Genomic DNA, 26,626 nt, shown 5'->3' with positions numbered 1-26,626 from the left:
TAATCCATGATCATCCGGTGGTTTTGCTGAAAATGGCAATTCAAAATGATCTTATTTGCATCTTTGCATATTCATCTTCGATGAATTCAAATATTGAGCTCGCTATACATATTATATAATATATTCACAGCGATTAATTGTTACTATAAACAAACTTGACTGTGGTATAGTAAATCTACATATGTACTTATACTCCCCTTCTGATACTTACAAATTTTATATATTATAAAAAGCATCTGGAAATATATAAGGTATATCTACAGTAAAAGCAAAATTTTTCGGTGCAAAAAACGAGGTTCGAATTATTTTCGGCAGACGTTTCAACATTTTATTGGGTAATATAGTTATAACGGTTCAAGTTTTCCGCCTTTGACAGTAATCAGATTTTATGCACTATGAAAAATTTAACCGTATAATACATACCCAACTCAGCTATGACAAGGATAATATTGTTGTAAAAAAATTGCTTAATAAATTCGCCTTTAAATGTCAAAGAGAATATTTTTCAATCCTATATTACACATATATACAAAAACGAAATTCTTGCAGCACTCGTTTCGTATTGAATAAAAGATTTGCGTGAAATGCTAGTGAAAACGAGAAAGCTTGCAGTGCAGTGGTGTGACGACGATCCGGCGAAAATTTTCCCCGGGGATTTTCTTCTCTTTGAATGAATTTCCACCGCATAGCGTCGAAAATGTTTGCCATCTCGAAGACAGCAAACAACGAGCATTAAAACGAAGTTTATCGAAAAATCCAACCGGATCTCTTTCGCTGCCTCCTGTTTTCGATACAGCGAGATGTCGTCGGCGAATGCAATACGGAAAAGCTTTAATTCAGAAACTTTTCCACCTGCATGAATAATAAGGTGAGAGCGAAACTTTTCACACGTATTATATTCTGATGACGTGCGAGAAAACCTTCTCGAAATATACTAATCATAAATTCATCTCGATTGTATTTACATATCATATCGTATCAAATTGCGTTTATTTATTTTATTTTCTACATAGTATATACCAGGAAAGCTTGAGAGGAAAACCCCAATGCGCCTTCCTGGACAATTAGTTAAAAAAATGCAGCATTTTATTATTACATATACCACTGTATTTCCAGAAGCTGAAGAACACGAAATAACAATTAATTAATTAATTAATTACAGAATGAATCCATTGAGACATCTTTGGATTTTAGATTTGTTCATAATTTTTATAAATTGTACGTACAATAAATACAGAAGATTTGTGACAACAGTTAAATTTGTTAAATCTTATAAATTCTACCTACATAATGTATTTCTCGCAAATTTTCTGTGTATCAAAAATTGTCCAAAGATGTCTCTATTGTATTCTATGTGTTGTTATGTTTGAAAAATAATCTAACCATATGTTTGGCCTTGAGGTAATTCCTGTCATGGCACATATGATGTATATATGTATGTATGTAATATAAAAATAAAATAAAATAGTACAAACTAAAAAATATTGAAAATATGTGTACTTAAATTGTTTCATATTACATAGAACGTCCATTGGTGAGATTATTTTTTCTTATTTTATCTCGTAGATTTTTTTACACCCTAAAAACCACTGGTATATATGAATGCATATGTAATATAAGAAAGTGATGATACTTACAGCTTCGCAACAGTCAGAGTCCAACAGGAAAACGGAACATCTCTCGCACTTGAGGAGGTCTCTCGCCTCCCTCATGATTTTCGTCACCAGACATTCGAGGTTGTTCTACAAAGCGGAATATTTCGTTCAAATTAAATAAATAAACAACATTCGATTGCACAAAAGCAGTGGCGGAAACGGGATGGGAAGCTGGATTTCAGCGTTTCAGCAGCATCCCTTCTCATCCCACCTCGTACCGACAATAAATTCCTGTGTTATCGTGCCCCATCAATTTTTATGCGGGAAATTCGAAAAGGCGACCTTTTCGCGTTCGAGTTTTATTGTTATCCGAAAGGCGTTTAGGGGTGTCATTTAAATTTAAATGGGAAAAACACACCCTGCCACCCCTCCCCCCCCACCCCTCCCCCCCACCCCGTTTCTGTTCTTTGGATTATGAAAATTTCCTTGATTGCTTTTTTAATGAGAAGCTCTGCCGACAAAACGGAGGATGTTCACGAAGGAACAACATATCTAGTTAAATTGTGTAGGAAAATGATGAAAACGGAGAGCGAAAATGGTTGCTATGTTTTTCAGGTGGAAAGCAAACAACGAACGTTGTCGTAATTAATTAAAAAAAAACACAACAAAGAGAAAACCTTCATAATGCATTTGCAAAAAATAATTAAGCTCCTTAATTTATACCAACAAGGTTATGACAATTATATAATACATTATTGCGATTTATAAAAATGGGTACACAAATAATTTTTCTTTGGCGGAGCAAAATAAAAATTCTTTATTTCTTTTACTGTCGCACAGACTATAAATAGATAGTATGTAACCATACATACAATCAACTTTCGAAAGGTTATAACTTTCGATATTACATTGAAAATCCATTAACTGACATATTAAGAATTGTAAATAGGTTTTTAAGCTCTTTTTCCTATTATGCTGTACATTATCATTAGAATAATATAATACTATGATTACTAATAAAATAAAATAAAAATTGTAAAATAGAAAATGATCAGTAGATCAGTAGCTATTAAAATAGATATAAGATGTATTGTGAAAATAATTTAGAAATAATAAAAAGCATTTAAAAATCAAAAAAAAAAATAACTGACATACCTATATAATTTATAAAATTAGATTATGAACGATATTTATTCAGCCCCATTTTTCAAAACCTAATATTATAGAACCATTTTTAAAGTATATACATACATATTAAAATGTTACCAAAATATGGGTTGTTATAATTAAAAGTGGCATAAATCTTCATTTCGAGAAATATCTTGCAAAACATTAAACATAATGCTTTGCGTTTAACAATATTTAAAAATACTGGTGGCATGTATTACGTTTATTCTATTTTTCTGTGATAAATAAAATAGTTGACTGCGATTCAAAGGTAGACCACATACTAAAGTAGCATCGAAAATAGCCTGTTATAATAATATATATTATTAACAATTTATTTCTCCAAGCATGAACTGCTTTGTACTATCAAAATCTAATCAAAAGTTAATTGATTTAAATTTGAATTTAATAAATAGTTTACTGCAATTCAAAGGTAGACGGCATACTAAAGTAGCACCGAAAATAGTCTGCTATAATAATATATATTATTAACAATTTATTTCTCCAAACATGAACTGCTTTGTACTATCAAAATCCAATCAAAAGTTAATGGATTTTAATTTGACGCTGACGATGTACAATATAAAATAAATTCTGCAGCAACTGCATATATGTGTGTGAGGTATTTTTTCAACTTTAGCCTCGACTGTTGATTAAACCGGTCAAAATCTACGAACAGAACAAATTGCTTTATGGCAAAAGTGCAGTATAAGCGACTCGCGAGTCATAAAAGTCGAGTTGGAAATTTACCACGCTTCGACCGGACGTAAAATTGAATCCGACGGTGAGCGAAAATCGAATTTGTATATTTATATAGAGTGTAACCTACCTGCTCTTCGAAGATGCTCCTGGCTAAATTTAGCAGAATTTGATTCCTCCTATACTCTTGCACGGACATCTCGAAGAGTTGGGCGTTCTGAATGCCGATTCCGCAGAACGTGAGATATCGCCGGAAAATCTCCACATCGTGCTCGGTAAACTCCATCGTACCTGCGATTTGACAATATTTTAGCATTGAATCGACCATAAATTTCGGCACAGAGACGATTTCCATCGACAGACATTATTAATTTGGAACGCGGAATCAGAGCCGAGAAGATCCTTTTCGGTTGAAAAGGATTTATTGCGCGTCCGAACGTTCGATATCCAATAACGCAACGTTTCGCACTGTTATCAATCAATCTCTAGCCGAAATTTGACATCTTGGAAGAAATATGTAAAGCAACCGAATGAAAATATCTTGATAGCTTATGAGCAATTTGGTTAGTATAGAAGTGATCCCGACTAGGTTTCCAATACGAGTAAGTCTCATACATACATAGTTCAATTTCTGATTTCCCGAACTTTTTCAATGGTGATAATGGATACCTCTGTGGAAGATGATGTATGTAATTATATAAGTTTAATAAAATGCAATGTTTGGTATTATATTACATTATGTTACCTATATGATATTAATTATACCATATTATAGTTATTAATTTTGTTATTGAATTGAATATTGAATATTTTTATGTATTATTTTTATTTTTCATTTTATCATGTTTTTCTGCCTTTGCATTTTGCTTTTTATTTTATGTATTTTATTTATTGTTCTTCTTTATCAAATGTAGGCCATTGTGGCGCACTAGGTTCTTCCTGTAATGCCAAAATGATCCAAAACTATAAATAAATAAATATTCATTAGCAATTTGCTAATAAATAAATAAATAAAATCCCGGGACAAGGGAAGGAGCTCGGGATTTCCAGGATCCCGGGACATATGTAAATTTTTTTTCAATTTCATTTATTTATTATTGATGCTATTATGAACACTTAATTAATACTTTTTTATTAATATTTTGTTTTTATTAAAAAAATAAACAATATACATATGTATCTTTAAAATAAAAATAAAATATTTGAAATAGCTTCCTAAGAATTCGAAAGCTTATATCTAGATTTGGCACAAATATTTCCAGCAATGGAAAAAACTCTTTAGATTTCGTTCGAAGTTGGTTTTATAGCTAACAGGGACGAAAACAATCTCTTTTGTATTCTCTTGTCAACATGTAAATGTATGTATTTTCATTCGTTTTTTAAAGTCAATGTTATTTTTTTTTTAAGCTATTTTGCAGTTTTGTCTTTGGGAACTCCATATTTAACTCTCCATTCATCCGCAAACACACAATTGTCTCTTCTTCAGAATCTAAAAGAGATTCTCCATTTTAGAAGGATACACTCGTTTAAAGAACGTTTTGATTGAAATATTTTTCCCGGGATTCTATACTTCAATTCTCGGGACACGGGACATAAAAAATTCCGTTTCCGGGAATTTCTGTCCAGGATCGACCCCGGCAGAAACTCTAGTGTATACGTAAGATAACGATAACAAATAATAAATAAATCTGAATCTCAAATTTGATTCCTCCAATATATGTACATATATGTATATTTTACAGTCTGTATTCGAAATAGCGAAATAAATCAAAGATAGGAAAAAAGACTGTAATATAATTATAATAGATGATCGAATTATTTTTCTTCCATTAAGAAAGTTAAAACTAAAACGAAGATAACTGAAGATAAATTATCAAAAAAAGATGACGGAAGAAAAATATTTACTGAGAAATGTAGTACAATGTTCAAGATGTATCTGATAAGCGGATAATAATAATCCTGGAAAAGTTACATTTCAAACTAATATGTACTTGAAATGTTTAAATTCAAGTACATCAATGTACGAAGAATTATAAATGATCAATGAAATTCCTTTATAAAATGAACGATAATCCTTCTGCTTATAAAATGTACATAAAATGGTTATATTTTAATTGATTATGATTGAAGATCATCTAATATATAATTTCGAAAAGACTTTGTATGTATGTATATGTGTTTGGTTGGTAAAATCCGTGACGTTCAATTTAATTTAAAAAAAAATGAATATTCAAATAAATTGAAATAAAAAAAAACTAATCAAATAAATTTAATGAAATGTTTACTATTAGATTGGCCATGTTTAAGCGGTTTATATTACAAATACCGAGCGAAGCCGGGTAAAATCACTAGTGTTTTATAAAATGGAATGGATTTGATATTAAATAAATGTCATTTTAACCTTTGAAGGACGGAGCATCGAGATCGAACGAGCGTCCCGAACCGGGGTCGAGTAAGACCCCAGTATTTTTTAATCAAAATACAGCTTTTCTAAATACAAATGGGTTCAATATATATATATATATATATATATATATATATATATATATATATATATATATATATATATATATATATATATATATATATATATATATATATATGTATATATGTATATCTTATTGATCATTTTATACATCAACATAAAAAAGTTTTAGTCCTATATTTGACTATTTTTTCCTTTTTGACTATTTTTATATTAAAAAATAACAACAACCATCAACATGCAAACACACATAGGTAAGGCCAACAGGCGACTGCATGACTCAATAGCCACGCGCCAAAAGCGACGAAAACAATAGCTTACGAAAATATTGCTTTCTTCTTCTCTCGCATTGATTCATCAAGAATATGCAAGCGAACAGTCAAAAACATGATTTATCGCTACCGCCTTTAAATCTTAATTTGGAACGTAGAAATGTATAGATGTATTTTTTTACGATGTACCCCTTTTCTAAAACATACAAAATCTATTGAAATGAATTTCTTGTAGTTCATTCTAGGAATACAAGAAATATAGGGTATATCTTTGAAAACCACTTATGTAGTTATTACGAAAAACGTAAAAATCGGGGCACTTGCATACTCCACTTTAGTAAAGGAGGGTTAAAAAAAATATATTCATATAAAATAAAATAAAAATGCATACGATTACATTTATGTATGTATAATATATTTGAAATAAATAATATATATATGTATATTTTAAATAAATAAATCACTGGTTGCAATCTGTTAATGCATGCAATTTATTAAAAGCGCATTTGCACAGACTTTCGCAATCTATTTCGCGCTATACAAACAATAAAAAAAATATAAATATACGCAAATAGAACTTCAATAGAGTGGTGTAGTGTTTTTATAAGAATAAATGTGTGTACATATTTCGAGAGTGGCGTTTGACGTTAATGGATATTTACTTTGTCGCTTTTGCATAGCCCGTTGGCTCCGATGCATCTCCAAGTGTGCCCGAGAAAAGTCTCATTTTCTCAAATGGAAATTTCCGATGCAATTTCCCCTATGCGGCGGCAACTTACAACAAAATTTAATATTACCGAGTGATGCTTACTTTAAACGACGTCGAAAACACAATACAACTAGTCTGCATCTATGTATATAGAATGGAATATGCACAATCTGCATATACGTCCACCTTTCGTATATTTGAAATCGAGTCGACGGAAATGGAGGGTAATTGAAAGCAGACTAATATAATATTTCCATGTTGCAAACTGAGATTGAAATGTGCATCATGTGCTCCTTTTGCGAATGCGCAGCTAATTACTTGCATTCAACCGTTCTCGTATCTCGGTCTCTTACATACATACATACTATGTAGATGCGACTTCTCAAAGGTTGATTTAAGCCCGGAAGCATCTCAATGGTTAATCTAATTAGAAAATCACGTAACTGAATATGTATTCAACGATGCGTATCCCGTAATGTTAATTTGTTTTTGGAAAGCGTAAATACGTATAATAGTTTATGATTCTATTCAAAATTTGATATCATCGTGTTGAATTTACTAAATTTAACCGTATAAATAGGAGGCTTAATGATATCTTACAATAACATGTTTATTTATTTTATGAAATGATTTTTTAATTGAAGAATCAAACAAGAAAATATGTGTTCTATACATATGTACATATGTATTTATGTACATTAAAAAAAAAACATATTTTATTTTAAATAATCCTTAAACTTATTATCTGATGTCGGTCTTAGCAAAGGTTCCTAACCGTTAATTTTGATATTCATGAGCTTTCGTAATGTAAAATCTATTCTAAATTTATGTGGTTAGGTTAGATTAGATTAAATTTGCATTTAATATAATGTAGACGTAATAATATTATAAAATAACATACTATATATATCTTAATACATCATTTCGAAAGAGACTTTGGTTTGGTTCGTAGAATCAAATGTAATTTTCTATGGCAACGATATCGATTACCATTTTGATTTCGATGCTGTTTTCAATTTCGATTTCGATTTTGATCCCGATTTCAATTCCAATTTCCGATTGCGATTTCAGTTCCAATCTGGTTCCGGATTTATTGTTCAGTTCCGGTTCCGGATTCCTGTTTCAGTTCTGATTCCGGATCCCGATTCCGATTACTGATTCCTGTTTCTAATTGGCTGACGTTAATTTTTTTTTTTTGATTCAAATAAATTTTGTTTAATATTAAATTAACCATGTTTAACCCTTTTATATTACAAATACTGAGCAAAACCACTAATATATAATAATGGGGAAAATATTAACTAATATTAACAATTTATCTGTATTATAATATAATAGAACGTTGAATTATATTAAAATATTTCCGGACAAAACTTCAATCAAAAGTTTACAATATAGAATTTCAACTTTCCCTACTCAGAAGTTATTCGGATGCGATCCAAAATCTTAAATTTCAGACAAAACAATTCAATTCCTTTTCAGATATCGCAAAATTTGTGGTGTTTCAAACGGATTTGTATTCAATACAATAGCTCTACTACGCATTTAATACCGTAAGACTTTTCCAATGAAAAACAAAAATGAAATACAAAAAAAAAGCTCCGTCAAAAGCTTCCTGAAACAAACACGTCAAAATAGAAAAGTCGTATTTTAATACGGCCATTTCCACGCCGTCGCTCCGATGAACTTCGACGGGAGGAAAATCTCCGGAAAAGCGCCGCGACGAAGTTTCGTCTCCGACGGAGCTGTCTGTCGCTTTCCGGTGGAAAAACGAACGAAACACATAAAAATGCACAAACACATTTCCCCCTTTTTCCCATCGGGAGACCCTCGACGGGAGACGAGGACCCATTCACCGATCACAAACACTCATACCCCCCATAAACGAGAGAGAACGAGAGCCACTCTCGACAACACACTAGAAATAGCGAGCTGGAATATATACACACATAATATACATATGTATAATACCCACCGTTCGTTTTGTTGATGATCTGAGCAACTCCGATGACGTCACCTTCATAGTTGCAGATAGGTAGACACAGGACCAATCTAGTCCTGTAGCCCGTCCTCATGTCTATGTCTGCATTGAATCTGGGATCGGCGTAAGCATCTTTGATGTTTATCGGTTGCTTGGACTGGGCCACACTTCCGGCTATGCCTACGCCGAAAGGTATGCGAATTTCCTCGGCTCGGGCTTTGCTCACCGCATCCTCCAATTCTGGAATAAAATAATACGTTTAAATATATATATATATATATATATATATATATATATATATATATATATATATATATATATATATATATATATATATATATATATATATATATATATATATATATATATATTTGTCCGTTTGTACATTTGTACAATTCAGATGATGGACAACGCTCAGAGCGCATGCGCATGCCAATTCGAATGCGCGCGCATCTCACACATACGAATACGAACTGTAAAGTATAACTTGATCATTTATTGACGAATTTGGTTAATTTTTATTCTATACTAGCTGAACACGGCATGTGTTGTAATGCCACAATAGCATATGCAACTCCCGTTCCCGTTCCCGTTCTCCGTCAGACTTGGATTCACAAATATCCAAGTCCGACCAGAAGCACTACAGAAATACTTCGGAATAAACTATTCGTTTTCGTAAAATCATTTTATTTGTCCCGTTTTGTATGTGCGTCCCGTACAAGTTCCCGTTCCCATTCCCATTCCCGTTCTCGTCCCCGTTCCCATTTGTCGGAAAAACGCAGGCAGCGAACACATTTGAAATTATTCAATTGTTTGTTTATTTTACCCTAAAAACGCAGGTCGCGACGCGAAAACATTTGAAATTATTTCGCTGCAATGCCACTCATTCCGTTTTTTCCATTTCCATTTCCGTTTTTGGCCGATTTTTTTTTCACAATAAGCTTTCCGAACATGCATACAACAAATTCTGAAAGTTCCATCGTATTCGGTTGATTGGTTTAGGACCTATACGAGACAGACAGACAAACAGACATTCATTTTTATATATGTACATACCGGTCTCCGTGACGAGCCTGAATGTTAAATTACAGAAAACGCAAATATCGGAAGGCAAAGATCGAAAATCGAAAGATCTTAAGTTGAAAGATAAAAAAGGGTGCGTGTAAAACGGTACATACTCACTTAATTTGCGCGAGCAGGATACAACAGGAACAAGAGGAACAGGCTTTTCCTCCCGTATTAATGTGCGCGCGCAGAATACGGCAGGAAAAGCCTGTACCTCTTGTTCCTGTTGTACCCTGCTCGCGCAAATTAAGTGAGTATGTACCGTTTACCATGCACTCTTCTTTTTGAACTTTCGACTTCAGATCTTTCGATTTTCGATCTTTGCCTTCCGATATTTGTGTTTTCTGTAATTTAACATTCTGGCTCGTCACGTAGATCCGTACATACATATATAGATATTTATTTATTTATTTATTCTAAACAGACCATTGTGGCATAACAGGGATTCCTAAAGCGCCACATATTGAATTCATCTGTTTATATATGTATGTTTATATACGTGTGTTGAAAATGTTTGGCAGTTGAGAGGTTGTAAGTTTAAATTGTAATTAATTCCAGAAATCAAAAAAAATCACTATATGAGCCGTTATATTATATTAAATGAGTGGAAATCTAATTTTCAGTCACAAATTGTTATCACTTATTATAATTCGATATGTCCAGAATCTTGGAAAGGCAGAATAAATGTATTACCAGTATTTTTAAATATTGTTAAATGCAAAACATTATATTTAATGTTTTGCGAAATATTTCTCGGAATGAAGAAACGTGGACAAATGCCACTTTCAATTATAACAGCTCATATTTCGGTGAAATTTAAACACTTGAAAATTGATTCTATAATATTAGGTTTTTGAAAAATGGTGCTGAATATAATCCAATTTCATAAATTATGTACATATGTATGTATGGCAGTTCTTACAAAATCTTACTATTCATAATTTACATTTATTTCGTTTTCAATTACGGTGTTGCTAAATTAATTAAAATTATTTATAAAACTAGTAGTCAAGGTAATCACAACACAGTTCGATAACAACAAAAGGGGAAAATTTTCACTGCATGTCAATTACTCATCGTTGATCTTCAATGGATTATTAATCTAATCAACTGTGTATTAAATATGACAATATATAGAAACATACATACATAGATATTATCTTTGGACTTTTTTTCGTTTTTGATTACATATATATGTATCAAGTATAGTTATGTATCAAGGACTGATTAACAACAATTCAAAGTCGTTGTTTCGCTCAAAAGTTCCCATACAAAACACGCCGTGCTCGCAATGGGTGTTTGTATGGGGGAAGCGCTATTTTCAGAAAATCGTCAATTTTTTCATGTTCCCGTGATTATTTTGAAAATAAAAATTGGTTCCAGGAACAAGACATGGTTTGAAATCAATTAGTTTTTTTATTTAACGTTCTCTGGATGTGACGAGATTCATCAATGATAATCCAAGATTGGCGTTTAAATCTAATGAATATTAATAATATATAACAAAAAATAAACGGATATTTTATTTTTTTTTATTTTTTATTTTTTTATTTTTTTTTTTTTTTTTTTTCATACCAGGAAGGCATTACAGGTAAACCCCAATGCGCCTTCCTGGCCAAATTACAAACAATACAGCATTTTTTATTATATAAGTCGCTAAATTACGAGACACTGACTTAAACTCGACAATTAACGAGACATCTATGAATTGTACATACATTTTTATTGTAATATTTGGATATACATATGTATATATGATACGTCTTTTTTAAATTTATTAATTTTGAATTTTACTGCCACACATTACGCAATGATTAGCGTCTATTAATCCCATCAATATTTTCTTTACATAAAGAAGAAATTTAACAATCTTATCAGGATGGTTTTCATTTGTATACAAAATATCAAAAGATTTTATTTAACAAAAATAAAATGATAAGTACAACAAATTATCTTTCAAAAATAAACACATTCATACATATATGTATGTATGTATGTATACTTATGAATCATTTTTTAGCTTGAAAATGAAAAAAATAGATACAGGGCATTAAAAATATTATTCTTTTATAGACAACATCCGCAGTCAATTTGATTATTTTACAACATTGAACCGGCGAATATTCGGCACACGTTTATAACCACACACTGTAAATTCCCGATAGATAGACTACATATAGCACAACACCAAAGAGAGCTAACCAAATTAAATTTTCATCGTAATAAGCAACGCTGAAATCTCCCAAAACGCACAATTAGCGAGATCAACGCCATATTTCAGATCCAATTAATATTATTACTGCCTATGTACGAACATGTACGCGCAGAAAATAATGATCGCAAATTGCCGAGCAAACAAACGACGCATTAAAAGAAAAACGATGATAATTTATGGCTCAAAAAACAAAGCCTGGCATCGGAACGCGGACGGTAAAACCACAATTCATTGGACTACTGAATAGTTTTGTTATCGTTCACAAAAGACTCTCCTTAATTTCGCACATCCTCAAGAGGAAGACGTAGAGACACCATAACTGCCGATAAACAAACGGAAAAATCACCCCCCGAGAGGAAAAATGCTATTTTCCCCGTACGTAGTATGTATGTACGTGGGCTCTAATTCCATACGCAAATTTGACCGTTGCGCAGAAACGGGCGCAGGTATCTAATTTCGCAGAAGCGATATGCCTTTATATTCGCCTTATGTAAATACCTACGCGTACCAACAACCATTCGGGGGTAATTTAGACCCCATTTTCGAGCCAATAACCGTCGTAACAAATTTCAAATGCAGCAAAAACCGACACAATCGATAGCCACGCGCTAGAACGTGAGTAAGTAAATAATGGGTTAATTAAACGTTGATTAACGCAATCGTCGCCGCAAATATATCCACTTCCATTCGCGGTTTTCAATAAAATACACCATAGTTATGCAATTAACCGCAATGTTTGTACTTAATTCACCATTTAGTACAAATCTAGCCAAAAATCGACAAATATATTCGATTATTATGATATCTATGATTAGGAATATACCAAATACTACTGGCAAGATTTATGAATCATCATGAAATCCATATTCATATTCATTTTTTTCAAATTTGCAAAATAATTTTAATGTTTTGGCTGGCAGGAAAGTCATGATCTTGGGTGATTTTAATCCTAGGAGTTTGAATTTTGTTCCTAATGAATTAATTTTTATGTCAGAACTATTTAATATGAGTCAATTGAACTCAATAACTAATTGTAATGAATAATTGTGTTTATGTGTATATGCATGTATAATGTTTGTATGTATATGGATGTATGTATTGTATGTGTATGTGTATATGTATATATATATATATATATATATATATATATATATATATATATATATATATATATATATATATATGTATATGTATGTATATGTGAATATATATATGTGTAGGTGTGTATGTATGTATATGTATATATGTGTATTTTTATATTTATGTATGTATGAATGTGTATTTGTGTATACGTGGAAGTATTTGTGTATATATGAATGGTGTACATATATGTTTATATAATTGTCTTTGGCCAGGAAGGCGCATTGGGTTTACCTGTTAGGCCTTCTTGGTGTAAATTAAATAAAAAATAAAAAATAAAAAATAAAATAAATAAAATATCAAACATTTCCTATCAGAGTGTTTCGATTTAATTTGACAATTTAACAAAAACAAATTAAACAAAAAAAGTTGCCTGGCGTAGCTTTCTAAAATAAAAATTCCACGAAAAGAGCAAACATCTGATAATATAGCAAATTTTACCTCGGAAATCGGAAATTTGTCGACTCACACTCATTAAGCAAATAAACATTTGTACATTTTTATAAAATAAATGATATATAGTGTAGCGTAGGCAACGAAGGAGCCGCCGTTTTAATTGGATTCGAGGATTATCTCCCGCTTTAAGTGCAGTCGGGGGCTAACAATGGAGACCGCCGAATCGACTTAGTGGTCGGTAACGGCACTCGGCCACTTCCCGCTAGAGTTCTCAGAACAGAGAGCGGCATCTCCGCTATTTCCCAAAATCTGGACGAGCGTGAGACGGTGTATGCCTGAAGACCGTGAGACCGTAAGTGACTAAACAATAGGTAAACAAACGTGTCGAAGAAGATGCACTGCCCTTTATAAGCCAGCACTTAAGCCATGTCAGAATCATTCTAGAAGGAGCACTGACTGTGCGTGAATCACCCAATAAATGCTGTGAAGTGATTTTGGCCTTTCATTTGGATCCTCCGCCCACCCCCACGCAACAATAGTATATATCATATATAACATATATATATATATATATATATATATATATATATATATATATATATATATATATATATATATATATATATATATATATATATGTACATATATATCAACCAGTGGCGTGGACTAGTGGTTAGCATAGTATGCTTTCGAGCGGAGTGGTCTTGGGTTCGATTCCCACTAGAGTCACGCTGCTGGCCAGACCATGGTTTGTGACTCCAGGCCGATCGTTTCTTATCAGAGTTTACCGATTTTCATTGAAACAGTTCCTGTAAAAATTGGCATTTCTTTCATATCTCTCGTGCTATTCTCAAATTATTCAGCGTCTTGAGATTCACCAATTTGCAAAATGCAATTCTGCAAAAATTTCTCCATATATGTCACTGTGGATGTTTGTATGAATTCACTTTGTATAAAAATGCTTATGTATGTATATTGATTGTATTGTATCTAAATAAGTGCACTCATCGCTTTGGAGCGATCTGTAAAGGCGAGTGTTCATATTCTATGAAATAAATAAATAAATATGCATACATACATACATATTTGTATATATTATCCGATTTACCCAGCGTTGCCCAAGATATATTAATTTTTTTCATACATATGTATGTATAAAAACCAAATGAGATCGTTTACAAAATTTGGCGATTTTATATATGTACATATATTTGATACTATTTAATTGGATGAACCCACTTGCTAGGCATTACCTGAGAGTTTTTACAAGGCATTGCATTCAATTCTGAACACCTAGCCCTATAAAAACCTTGATTACCATATAATACACCAAATTTGCTGACCCTTAGTTGTAAACTGTAGATTTAAACATGCATATAAGATGGTTCCAATTTTCAATTCATTTTAGTCTAGAAAATAGATGAGAAACCATTAGAGATGAAAATCTTTCTCGGGACAAATTCACGAAATGTGAAATAGTACAAATGTACGACATTATGAAGTCCAAGCATTAAAAAACTCATTCAATATATATGTAAGTACTGTATACAAAATTGGTAGAGCATCTTTTCGTGGCTAATTTTCGCGCATTTGTGTGTCGTCCTGTCAAACTTGACAGATTACGAAATTCATATTCAGAAGTGATACGTCGATATTGGATAATATTTTACGTGCTCGGCTACTTGACTCAGTGCGTACTTGCGACGGTACACAGAGGCAGATTGGATATATGAGAAGACATGGACTCGGAAAATTTTGTGATTGATGTGAGTCATCTTACGGTATATTAAAAAACCGATATTATCAGTGAAAACATTTTATTATTAAATTACATTGAAATAATAACAAATTATAGGTGGCAAAAAAAACTGGAATATTGAATAAGCATTGTATGGGACAACACACGCGTTAATGTTCCAGCAAAAATTCCTAGCCACTAACAATTTTCACGTCAAGCGAAAAATAAATCAGAAAGGAAATACTCTTATTGAACGTTTTACAAAATGAAACAAAGCGAAAAGTATTATAAAAAACGGCTGAAAAAAATCAGAGAACAAAAGCTTCTTTTTTTTTTTTCTCAAGACGAATAGACGGTTACTTAGTTAAAATTTAAGGCTTTAAAATACATCAAAGGGAAGATAAAATACGTGCCTATATAATCTTGTATTCTTTTTGAATATTAATTTGAATACATTTGCGAAATAATCGCAATCAATTCCGAAAACGACTTTCCATAAGAATATTTATATAATTGGAATTCTTGCGAATTTTTGATTTTATATATAAAAGCAATTAATATGTATATGAAAAATTCATAGGCGTAATCAGAGTTGTAATTTTTGACGACTCTGAATTAAATTTTCAAATTAACAACTGTATAGTCGTTATTAAAAAATAAAAAAAATATTTAAACCTTTAGATTCGTCTCTTGTGGGTAAAAATTTATAAATATACATAAATTCATATATAAATTTGATTTACAGAATAATTTTTTTCATATTACGTACATTATGTATGTATATTATACATACATATATATATAATTATAATTTGATCTAATTAATTTCTTCCAAATAATTAAACAAAAAATAATGTTTTTATTAGGTTTCATATTTCAAGTAATTAAAGTTAAAAACCAATTATTATGAAAATCAGAAATAAACTGTATAAAATATATAAAAAAAATGTATAAATATACACAAATATAATACAGAGCGAGTCTATATATATACATATGTATGTACATATTATATCTATATCTAAATTAACTGTATATGATCACAAATCATAAATTATTACACCCATAGGAAGATAAAAAGCTGACAATAAAATCCCTCTCATTGTTTTACTTATGTACTTCAATTCAAAGCGAACAATGCAAATTCTTAAATATTGGATCACTTTATTTTAATCTTGATAAAGATTCAGTCGAAATTTTTTATCCGATTTGAAGAAAATCAATCGACGATAAGACTGAAATTTGCGACACACATCAATCGACTCGGGCATAAATTTTACAACGATTATGATCGCATTTGCTTTTTTCGTTCGGCTCAATAAGCACGTAATTGACGTGCGCTTACAGACGTGTTTCTACATACAAACACACACACACACCTCAGTCCTTCTAAAAATGGGGCTCGCACGCGGAACAACACCACACACAACACGAAAAACATTTGCTATTTACCCACATGTAACATTCCCAAGTTGTAACCGTCTCTCTGGCATGGACATACATATATTGAAACGCTGCGACCAAAACAACCCTTTTCGAAATTAAACTTTGGGAAGCTGTGCGCGTCCTCTCCTGTCCATATCCGGTGACGGTCACCCTTTTCGAAACAGCCTTGGTTTCCTTGGTGAAACCTTGATGGACGCCAGTATAAGCGACTGTACATATTATGCTTTGATAATATTGACATATGACGAACGTTATTATAATATAATACCTACATATGTATGTATAAAAAATATGTACATATATCTAAAAACTTTTTGGTCTACCATTGAGTTATCATATATATACAGGGTTTCCAGATTTCTAAAATTACAGATCGGTACTATATCGAACGATCACATAATAATGCTCATAATACTTCTTAGGTATATTCTAATAGCTACTAATCCAATGATCATTATCTATTTTACACATTATATGTTAGTGTATATGTACGTAAGTGTATACAGTATAGTAGGAAAAGCTCAAAGACATTTTAAACTTATGAATTATTTTCAACCAAATATTCTTTAAAGTTGATGATCTAAAGCAATTTGTGTTTTGTGTACGTAATTTGTATATAATATACATATGTACATATGTTACAGTCGTATTTTCAGTTGCAATATAATCCAACTGGCGTTTTAGGTACTTCATATTCGAATACAATTCAACTAAAAAATTATATCTCTACAAGCATAAATACATTTTAAACAATGTGCGCCAGTTGTAATATAACAGTTGAGTTTTGACAGCTCTGATGTTTTTACGAATGCTTTAGAATTCAATAATGCGTTAATAGTTGCTAGATATTACGAATAAAGGTAATGAGTACCGTGTTACGATAACTCTAAGATTGTATTCAAAACAACAAAAAAATGTGACTTTTGCAACTCAATTTACTAGTCGAGTGGCGTTTCACGAAAACCTAACCTCTCCATTTTACTTGGTAGCAACTTATAGTTGAACTGCATTTTCAGTTGCAATATATATGAATGTAATTCTCCATATGAATCAACTTACATGGGTTAGAATATATTACAATCAGTCAAAATATATAAGAACTGAAAATACACTTCAACTATAGCGGTAATTGGTACCAGGTTAGATGGAATATATTCCAACAAGTTAAAATATATTACAACTGGAAAATACACTTCTAATGTAACGTATACACTCTCCATCTAACCTGGTACCAACTTATAGTTGAACTGTATTTTCAGTTGCTAATTATTATTAACTAATTAGAATGTAATTCGCCATATGAATCAACTTACGTGGGTTAGATGGAATATATTCCAACTAGTTAAAGTATAGATATATCACAGCTAGAAGATAAACTTCAACTGTAACACTTAAACCAGCAGCGTGGACTAGGTGTTAGCATATTATGCTTTCAATCGGAGTGGTAACGGTTCAATTCCCACTAGTAGCTGTTGGCCAGACCTTGGTTTGTGACTCCAGGTCGATCGCTTCCTTTCAGAGTTTGCCAATTTTTCTGATTTCCATTGAAACCATTCCTGTAAATTGACATCTCCTTTCCAGACTCTCTTGCAAATCTCAAGTTATTCAGCTTCTTGAGGTTCGCCAATTTGTATAATAAAATACTGTAAAAATATCTCCATAGATGTCACTATGGATGATGTTTGTATAAATTCGCATTATATAAAATGCTTGTATTAATTGTATATGTATTAGTGCACTCGTCGCTTTGGAGCGATCTGTAAAGGCACATGTTCGATTGAAATAAATAATAATAAAATATATACCTGAAGGGTATAGACGTATTGTTGTAATCGCCAAGACTCTTCACAAGTGTAATGATGTATTGAGGCAAGCTGTCAAGTCATAATAAAGCAAAACAACCATAGATCGAGGTTTTACATTTCTCATATCAAGTAGTCGATAGCTTTAACTTTATTTCACAATCAAAACACCTACAATGTAGTAGAAGCGCACAGGCTGAGACGACATTATCAATGTCGTTTTGATCACGACGAATCATTTGATAACAAAAACAATTTCAATTCAATAGATCGGCGAGATCTATCCTTCAAAGCACCAAACCATCAGTTGACCATCACTGATCCCATATATACGTATGTGCGTAGGTATATGTATATAATTCCGACACATTTTGCATGACCCGAGTGTCGCTGAATAGCTACTATGACGGCTGCAGTTCGCAATATAATTATAATCGAACAACGAGTTTCGCAACACACTTCATATGTACCCAGAGACAGAGACAATGGCAATTGTTGGCAGCGGTCACATACATAATACTATGACCAAATTATTATCCCGTTGCCATTGAAATGCATCGTCGTGGTTGCACCAACAATCGATCAAGACCAGTTGAAGCGGACCTACATAGTACACAACGCAAATACCATATTGGTAGATACATACAATATTATACCGAGACCGTTTCCATATAATTTAAATTGAATTGATCGCTTTGTTTGCAAAATATGTATATATTTATGTACATATGTTCCATTTAAAATAAGGATTCAAAACTTTTTTTGTTCTATGGACCCTTTTGCTAGTCAGTTGTAATCTATGAAACCGTCTTCAGAATAACTTTTGTAAAACTGTAGTGAAGAACATATACATATGTAGGTATTATAACCATATTTTTCAGGACTCAAAACGGGACGTTCCGCAAAGAATTTATCTCGTCTTAAATAAAAAATGAGCTAAGCGTCCAAAAATTAAAAAATAAATTTTGGTCAATGACTGGACAAACTACAAAAGTTGATCTAACATTATCAAATTTTCCTTTTGGTACATCGAAAAACTTGTGTTGGATGTAGAAGAAGAAGACACAACGTTGATAGAAGTATGTATCAGAAGTAGAGATGTGCCGGCAGGAAAAAACTCGGTTTATTCCCGGGAATAATCCAGGTTTATTCCCCGGGAATTTTGGGAAAATTGAAAAAAAAATCAGATTTTCAAATCTACACATGCAACTATTGAAAGTATCTAAACATTTTCATGTACAACAAATAAGAAGTTTGCAGCTGTATGTAGATATTGTGATACAAAATATAACTTTCCAAAAGCTACAAAAATGACAAATCATATACATATATTTACGTGCACTAAATATCAAGAAAATAGAGAAAAAAATCACGCAGTTGAGACATCACTTTTAATGGATACCAATATTATTGACTTACATGCAATAGACCAGCCCACTACTTCTAAATCTTCATGCATTGCATCTTCTATAAGTTCACGTATACCTGGCATAAGACGTGGGCGAATAGGATCATATTTTGACAATATTACTGATTCTGAATCTCATCAACTTGATAAAGCATTAGCTAGAGCGACATGTGCATCAAATTTTCCTTTATTTATTGTTGAAATATAAATACATACGTAAAATTTTCAAAGTCAAAGAGGATTTTTTATTATACAGGCTTTTCATTCCAAATCGACTCTTTTCTTTTCATTTCAAATTAAACCTTTTTCATTTCAAATTGACTCCTTTTCAATGTAAATTTTTAATGAATAGGGGTCAATTTTAAATGAAAAAAGACTCAATTTGGAATGAAAAACCTATATTAAATGTATTGTATGCATACATTTTGGTAATAAAAGTGAATAAATGAATTCGATTTAATTTTGAGTTCAAAAATTTAATATTTATAGTATCTGGCGCCGGCACAATCGCGGGGACAAAATTACTTTGACTTTATTCCCACTTTATTGAAACTTGAATAGCAAGAATAGACATTAAATATAATTTAAAATAATATAGAAGGATCAGCACAAATTCAAAAGTAACATTTCAAAATAAATAAACGATTCTTATTTTATCACTACTGTATTATATCGGATTTTTTTTATACATTAGACCTGTTTTTAATATTCATATTACTTGTTTTTGTATTTATTCTCTGGCTTATATTTCTTTATGCATATATGCGTTGCGCGATTTTGTCGCCGTGCCATTTTGATTCGCGTGATTTTATACCCGCGATTTTGTCCCGCGCGGTTTTGTCGGGACACCATAGGTATTATAGTATCTACCATTTTTCATACGTATGCTTTTATTTCTTTTTTGCACGGTAGTCTTCAAGATATATCTCAAAGTGTAAATAAAGTTCATATATCAGGCTATTTAAAATCGAGATAATAAGTTGATTTGTTCAAGTGACAAATCCCCAGAAATCTTTCCACGGACTCTCAAAGAGTTCATCAACCAATTTATGCTAAATCACTTTGAATGGCGATTGCAGCACTCTCAGGAATATTTAATAAAAAAAGTCTCAAAAAGCTAACGCTCTCTAACGATTCATTAATTATGAGTATGCAATTCTGTTTATGAATATTAACCACTTTACGGGAACATTTTGAGCGGCCTACATACGTACATATGTAATATAGTGAACTTGGCCAGGCACCGAAAGGGTTAACGACACATATTTGGGCGATATTGTCACTGGCGTGGAGGTGCTACGTGCAGGTCTATCTACGGATATCGATTTTGCTCTGCGGGTCTCTCCTACCAACGTGACTCTCATTACTAAACTGTGCAAACAGTTATTTGTTCCTGGTCTTGTAGGGCTTACTTTGTCGCTCTCCCTCGCCTTCCCTCTCTATCTCTCTCACTCCGGGAAAATCGTAGGAAAAATCTAATACCGTGAACTTTTCTAGAAACTTTCCGTCGGAAATATTTTAATTTATTGCAGCGAATTCTAGCGGAAAAAGGTGCTGCAAAGTTTTTCTCGACTATGTACTGTTGAGTCGGTGAGTGATTATCGTTTCGTAATACCGTTTCAATTCTTACAACTGAATGTACATATTAAAATTATTCCATATTCCATACAAGGAAAACCAATATTAAATGATCGTTTCATAGTTATACAATACTAGTGTTATGCCCGTTGAAATTTCTACGGGTGTTTTCGGATTGATACATGATTTAAAATAAAGTTACAATATGAATAGTAATTATATTACTATACGAATCGGAACTGAAACAGAAATCGGTAATCGATTATGACAGTTAAATTATGCAATAAAATATAATAAAACCCGAAATCAACATCAAAGTCGAAATCGGAATCGGGAATCGGATAATATGAAAAGTACGTAATTTTACATCGCGTGACATAAGCGAAAAGATTTATGAGCTATGTATGTTTAATTTACAAAACCTAATACCCACAACATCGAATATTATAAATTACATATATATTAAATTTAGAGCATTTCCTTTGTCAGCCGTCGTGGTGTACTGGTCTATAGCGCAACAGTGCGGCCCTGGTTTGATTTCTGTTTCAGTTCCGATTTCGATTAATTACACTGTTCGACAAATGACGACTTTTAAAATGTTTCAGAGACGAGATATGACTTTTCTTATAGATCAATGCCCAGTGAACATGGATCTGGTAATAAAAAGTGTTGATTGGCTCGAGTGTTGATTGGCTTATATGAGAATTAAATAAAATTCCACTAAGCCAGTTATCAATAGAATTTTTGTTATTAATCCACAAGAATAGTCGAAATATGATTTTTTAAGTGGAATTTTATTTAAATCTCATATAAAGATAATTTAATATATTATCCCTATTAATTCAATTCGGATTCGTGTAAATACGGGTAAACACTAGTAAGAGCTTTTTGTTCGAAATTTTACCGATTTAAAGTTCACCACACATCCAATTAACCCTTTTAAACGAAATCAAAAAATAGTGTGGCCAGAACACTATTCCAATAAACATGTTTCAATAGAAAATACTCAATATAATATAGTATTAACAGTGGGAAAAAATCCCAAGTGAAAATACGTAATTTTGACTTTTGATTTGAACTGGACGACTACTTAGAGAGATTTGAAAGCTGAAAAGTACTACAAATGAAAGATAAAATACCCGACTGTAGATTCCAATATTTATTTTGAACAGAAAATTAACAGATTTTGAGAAATCGACCGAACAACACCAAGATATAGAAAAATCGCGCGATTTAAAAAACACACATATCTTCGAATCTCGAGCCAATCAACACTTTTTATTACCAGGTTCGTGTTCACTGGGCATAGATCTATAAGAAAAGTCATATCTCGTCTCTGAAACATTTTTCGTGTCGAGCAGTGTTATTACTATTCATATTGTAACTTTATTTTAAATCATGTATCAATCCGAAAGCACCTGTTGAAATTTCAACGGGCATAACACTAGTTAAATGATAATACTCACTTTAAAAATAAATCACTTTTTTGAAAATATTAAACTTTCAAATTTTACAGTAAAAAATGTCGATTAATAATGTAAAAAATACACAAGTCCGTATTTTAAATTGATTCATAGGGAATTTTATAGCATTTGGTATTAAAAGGCGTCAACTATGTAAACAGTTCATTCGATATATAAAAACAATTTTATATAGTAGCTGAACCCGGCATGCGTTGCAACGCCACAATAACGCATGCGATTCCCGTTCCCGTTCCCGTTCCCGTTCCCTATCCCGTTCCCGTTCCCGTTCCCCTTCTCGTTCCCGTTCCCATTTGTCGGAACAACGCAGGCAGCGAACACCTTGGTCACGACGCAAAAAACATTTGTAATTATAGCGAATGACACTCATTCCTGTTTTTCCTGTTTTCGTTCCCGTTTTCCCCCGTTTTTTTTCATAGTAATCTTCCCGGACATGCATACAACAAGTCCTGAAAGTTTCTTCGTAATTGGTTTAGTGGTTTAGGAGCCTATTCGAGACACACACAGACATTCATTTTTACAAACCTCTTTTACGTTTCACTTACGATTATTATATATGTACATATAGAGATAGAGATGTATGTACATATGTCCAAACATTAATCCATTTATTGCGAAACTGGTGCCGATACCAAATTTGCCAATGCAAACATCCTAACGAAGTGTCCATTTACCTTGAAATTATACCCTATAAGTATGCAAATGTAAATTCCAAACCCTTTCACAAAATCGATATCTCAATACACACCTCCAAGATTTAGCACCGGCGAAATACCAAATTACAATATAAAATCACAAATTTTCATTTCGCAAATTTTTTAACTAAATCTTCACGCATAAATAACACTCCATCATGCTCCAACAAACCGAGAGCACATCTCGCAGAAATTTCATACCGTTAAGAGACGAATGGAGATAATAAAAACGCACCTAAAGTTTTTTTTCATCTACGAAAAAAATAACGACCCTTTTCAGCATAAGCATCGCATACGAAAAACCCGTTTTATTACATATTATCCGATATTTATATGAAACTTTTTTCATCTAACACACTTTGTAACGATGCAAACCTTTTTATGGATACACACATACATACATACATATACGAGGACAGTTAATGGTGAAGCGTCTCCGCTCACAGGAAAAGTCGGAAAATCCAATCATATCTTTTGTCAATCATGAAAAAGTATCACATAATAAATAAAGGCATAGCAGTCGAATCAATGATAAAAATGTACGTGTATTTTATTGTATCCCTTGGTGCTTTAGTTTAACATCATCCTGAGCTTGTATTGGATTTGAAGCTTCGTGAATTCAATATTTAACTTATCGAAAAACACACAACTTCGATTCGTAATAATTTCCCAAGTGAGTTTAACGCGTTTTTAAAAACCATTACGGTGGAATATGATATTTGTCATTCGTTTAATGTTTTCCCCGATGAAACGTAGTACCAAGATTGTATACAAAGGAAACATAATACAAATAGACATCTAAAAATTCAAATAATAATTTGAAATACACACTGTCTTTATGATTCATATACCTAGTTATATTTTTATTATGACGTATATGTAATCGTAAAAAACTACAGTTATTACTACAGCCAATAAAAAAATGAAAAACTCACATCGATTACGTGACAAACTACTATTAAAAGAAATTATTGGCCAAAGTATTTTTTAACGATAAATTTAACGACTGACGTGCCATCATAAACCATTTGAACACAATAGTGACACGTTCAAAGTGATTAATTTTTAAGGGTGCCAGTTAAAAAGTCTATCTTTGAAATTTATTACAAAGAACATGAACGAGACATTGCACGTCCTGGTCAAAGCCTTATGACATAATTCAGATATATAATTACTTATTTTATCAAACTAGCACATTAATTGAATCCTATTTGTACGAAGGTATAATATAAAGCATGCACTCATACATATGTACATACATACATACATACGATATATCCCTTTGACCCAAGAACCTCTCAACTGATTTAAGTCCGTTAGATTACTTAGTAACCTATTATGCTCTCTAATACCCCTAAATATCCCTATCCATTCACGATCGCTAGCCTTTAAAGATCGCTTTATTACTGATTTATTATTATTCGAAGCATACTGTATATACATGTATTTACATATAAAACATTATACCAAATACAACTGAGAAACAGTTACAGAATATTGACGTACACTGACTTTACCTATCGGGAAAAAATCCATAAGTGCATTCATTGCAAAGATTGAACAATATGAATACTGAGCAGTAAAAGAGAATATATGTACATACAGGCCCCAAAAAATAATTAGAAGAGTTGATCTACATATAAGAAAAACTATTTCCTATTATCTTGGTTTATAGAATTAGACTACATACTTTGGATAAGCTAAAATTGGACTACTTAGAATTAGCAAAAAGTAGAATCATACACCGTTATCGATTAGTAGTCATCACTAGATGTAGGACCGGAAGCGTGCCGTTTATTGTTCAATTGTTGTAAATGCTTTGTAAAAAAGGTTCAGTAAACCTTTAACAATGCATTTACAACATTTGAACAATAAACGGCCCCCTCAGGGTCCGGGCTTTAGTCATCACCGTTTTGAACACCCAAAACTCTTGCATCGATAATTAATCAGCCAAATCAACAACAGATTTCTTATGTATATACATATATATGGATGCATTATTAAATATTTAATTTTTAATAAGTATAATGCTAATTTTTTAATTGATAAATAATCACCACTAAAATTTAAATGGTAGTTATGGCACGAATGAAAAACTACGTACATACATAGATAAAGTAAAAAATATCACTTCAGAGGCCAAACTAGGCATTTGATTTATAATTTTCAAGGACTTGTCAGCTTTTAAAAATTAAAATATTTTTTGAACAAGAAGGGAATGTTAAAATATTACTAGTACCAAATCAATGGACAACTAATATTAGCATTTAATATTTTCTATGAACCGTAAGGACCAAGATTCTTCTTCTGACCATTTAAAAATATAGCACTGCGCTATTGAAATATTCTATATGCCAAAATGAAAATTGAGAAAAAGAGAATGTTGTTTGTTATACATATTTTCGCTAGCCTTTAGATATTATTTAATTCATATGTGTTACCAATACGGACCCATTTGCAACTTGTCCCACCCCAAAAGGATATTATTCTGCTACAATATACTAGGGCTTGTTATCATTATATAATACTTATGTATTATATAAGGGTGATCATAGTTCCCAGGACGCAAAAAAAATGTGTTGCACGTCTAAAAATTTTATAACTTTTCCCTCAAATAACCATTATTATTGCGAAGAATTTATAATTATTACTCAAAATGTACAATTCTTGTGTACAAGGAAAATAGAAACAAGACAAAAAAAATTATATAATATTTGACGTTCATCCGTCCCAAGTTGATTTTTTTCTGAAATG

The 26,626-nt window shown here is 31.9% G+C and overlaps 1 protein-coding gene across 1 annotated transcript in view; it reads right to left on the bottom strand.

The window, feature by feature from the left end:
* Positions 1-26,626, bottom strand: part of LOC143912278 (cGMP-specific 3',5'-cyclic phosphodiesterase-like) — a 141,483-nt gene that overhangs the window by 20,993 nt on the left and 93,864 nt on the right. Inside the window, exons 4-6 of the mRNA XM_077431561.1 lie at positions 8,903-9,148; positions 3,592-3,752; positions 1,638-1,742 (exon numbers count right to left, since the gene is read on the bottom strand). Of these exons, the coding sequence (XP_077287687.1) occupies positions 1,638-1,742; positions 3,592-3,752; positions 8,903-9,148 (512 nt within the window). The remainder of the gene's footprint in view (positions 1-1,637; positions 1,743-3,591; positions 3,753-8,902; positions 9,149-26,626) is intronic.

The sequence above is a fragment of the Arctopsyche grandis genome, chromosome 5 (assembly GCF_051622035.1).
Source record: "Arctopsyche grandis isolate Sample6627 chromosome 5, ASM5162203v2, whole genome shotgun sequence".
Classification (NCBI taxonomy): Eukaryota; Metazoa; Arthropoda; class Insecta; order Trichoptera; family Hydropsychidae; genus Arctopsyche; species Arctopsyche grandis.
The sequence above is the reverse complement of the archived record's forward strand: the minus strand, read 5'-3'. Positions and strand labels throughout refer to the sequence as shown.